The sequence below is a fragment of the Propithecus coquereli genome, unplaced genomic scaffold (assembly GCF_000956105.1).
Source record: "Propithecus coquereli isolate 6110/MARCELLA unplaced genomic scaffold, Pcoq_1.0 Scaffold39, whole genome shotgun sequence".
NCBI lineage: Eukaryota > Metazoa > Chordata > Mammalia > Primates > Indriidae > Propithecus > Propithecus coquereli.
This window is the reverse complement of record NW_012149618.1, coordinates 7,698,138-7,700,575: the sequence shown is the minus strand read 5'-3', so window position 1 is coordinate 7,700,575 and position 2,438 is coordinate 7,698,138. Positions and strand designations below refer to the sequence as shown.

The following is a 2,438-nucleotide window of genomic DNA, read 5'->3' as shown; positions in this document are numbered from 1 at the left end:
AGGTTGTTGTGAGCTAGGTTGATGCCATGGCACTCTAGCTTGGGCAACAGAGTGAGACTCTGTCCCCCCCCCAAAAAAAAAAAGAAAAGAAAAGATGGGTTTTGAGCAGCCCAAGTTGGAAATTTGAATCAAATTTCCAAAGAAACTATTTATAAATAAGATTACGTTCTATTATATCATGGTACAATTTTTCAGGTATGTATTAAATAACTGTATGAGGATTGGCCTACGAAACTAAAAATTATATATTGAAATGGTTTCTGTATATATAAAGACGGCTTCTATACGGAAAGACTGCATTCTGAATAGAAATTTGAATTAAACTGGAAATTGCTCATACAGTAGTCTCCCCTCATCTAGTTTCACTCTCCATGATTTCAATTTACCCGTGGTCAACCATCGTCCAAAAAGAGGTGAGTACAGTACAATAAGGTATTGAGAGAGAAAAAGAACAAAAGAGAGAGAGGCATGCGCCACATTCACATAACTTTTATTATAGTATATTGTTATAACTGTCCTATTTTATCATTAGTTATTGCTGTTAATCTTACTGTGCCTGATTTATAAATTCAACTTTATTACAGGTATGGGTATAAGGAAAAAACATAGTACATATGGGGTTCAGTACTATGCATGGTTTGAGGCATCCACTGTGGGTCTTGGAACATATCTCCCTCATACAAGGGGGAACTGCTGTATTCAACTCCCAGTTTGCAGATAGATGCAATTTGAATTTTTCACACGGTACTTGGCAATGCAACCTGGAATCCATATGTACACTACAACAAGCTTTACCAAGTTTATCCCATTCACATCCGCTGATGACACATTCACAAACTTCAAACTAATTTTAATACAAAATAAGTGACATTACTTAAAACCAAAACCTGGTTCTATCAGTTACTAGCCATCTGCCCTTCAGAATATTTTGTTTCTTCATTTTAAAATGAGATAATAAGTCCCAGTTCATAGAGCGACTGTAAGGATTAAACTGGAGCATATTCTTAGTTTCCTCCTATAAATTGAAGATGGTAATAGTACCTACTTCACAGGGTTAATGAGAGAATTAAATGAGTTAAAATTATATAAAGTGCTTAGAATGGCACCTGGTATTATATAAATATTTGCTATTATCATTACTATTTCTCTTAGTAAGGCCTCAAAGTAGTTATACGTAAAAATGAAGTTTCAAGACATGATATTCTACAGTTTAACCAGGTTCTAAAATTTCATGCACCAGAATTCAAAGCCACCAGAGACACCCTAACATTACTTCCAAATTAGAAATGTATTCTATAACGCCCTCCTTCATGGATTCTATACTGACAGCCTGCCCTCAACAGACCAAGATTAAACTGCTGAAGCTCATATTAGAGTTGATTTTATCACAGCCTCTGGGTTTTGGTCAGAGCCTGGGTGTATTCTTTCTCCTATGTACAAATTTTAGAAAGTCATGGACCTTAGAGACATTGGATGCCACGTGGTGTAATAGAGGACAGGGCTACCTCATTCTCTTACGACAACAGCAAAAATACAGATGGCAAAAAGGCAAGCAATTTTATCAAGATCAGAAAAGTAAAATTTGCAAGCACATTTATAGCACTAACTTAGCCTATTATGCCCAAAAATATCAAGACTCACCAAGGTTCATCAGTTGGTTCCCAACAAACGAGACATACACTACAAGTAAAACACATGGCTCTATCATCTCCAGATGAGGCAGGCTGCAAAATTATAAAAAAAAAAAAAAAAAAAGGCAAATCATTATGAAAATACCTTTATAAAAAAACTTTTAAAAAGTTCATAATTTTAAGTAAAATTCTATACTGAAGAAAATTAGCCTATACTATTAGGTCCCAACAACACAAGGAAACTTTCAAATGTTTATGAATTAGCTATGTTATTTGAAAAATAGTGTTTCATCAGAAAACACCACTAAATCAAACACAGAGGCACACATATACTCAAACCAAAAGAGTCTTAACAGGTTTATTATTAAATATTGAATCCCATACAAGAAAGGCAAATAACAAGGAAAAGCAAATTCATCAATCTAATTCATGTAATTTTTTTTTTTAAGAGACAAGGTCACACTGTCACCCAGGCTGGCGTGCAGTAGCCCAATCTAGCTCCCTGCAACCCTCAAACTCCTATGCTCAAGTGATCCTCTCAAATAGCTGGGACTACAGCCGCACAACCACATCCTAGCTAATTTTTTAATTTTTTGTAGAGATGAAAAACTGGTCTCACTATGTTACCTAGGGTAGTTTCAAACTCCTGGGCTCAAGCAATCCTCCTGCTTCAGCCTTCCAAAGTGCTGGAATTACAGGTATGAACCACCACATCCACTCAAATTTCTGTAATATTCTTTAGAACACATCAACTAAATGCTATATATATTTCAGTTCAGGTTTCAATACACAAATTACTCATACATA

General features: G+C 35.2%; 1 protein-coding gene across 1 annotated transcript in view; it reads right to left on the bottom strand.

Moving 5' to 3' along the window:
• BIRC6 (baculoviral IAP repeat containing 6) overlaps positions 1 to 2,438 on the bottom strand; it is a 262,303-nt gene that overhangs the window by 214,523 nt on the left and 45,342 nt on the right. The window contains exon 6 of the mRNA XM_012652423.1: positions 1,642 to 1,724. Coding sequence (XP_012507877.1) covers positions 1,642 to 1,724 — 83 coding nt within the window. The remainder of the gene's footprint in view (positions 1 to 1,641; positions 1,725 to 2,438) is intronic.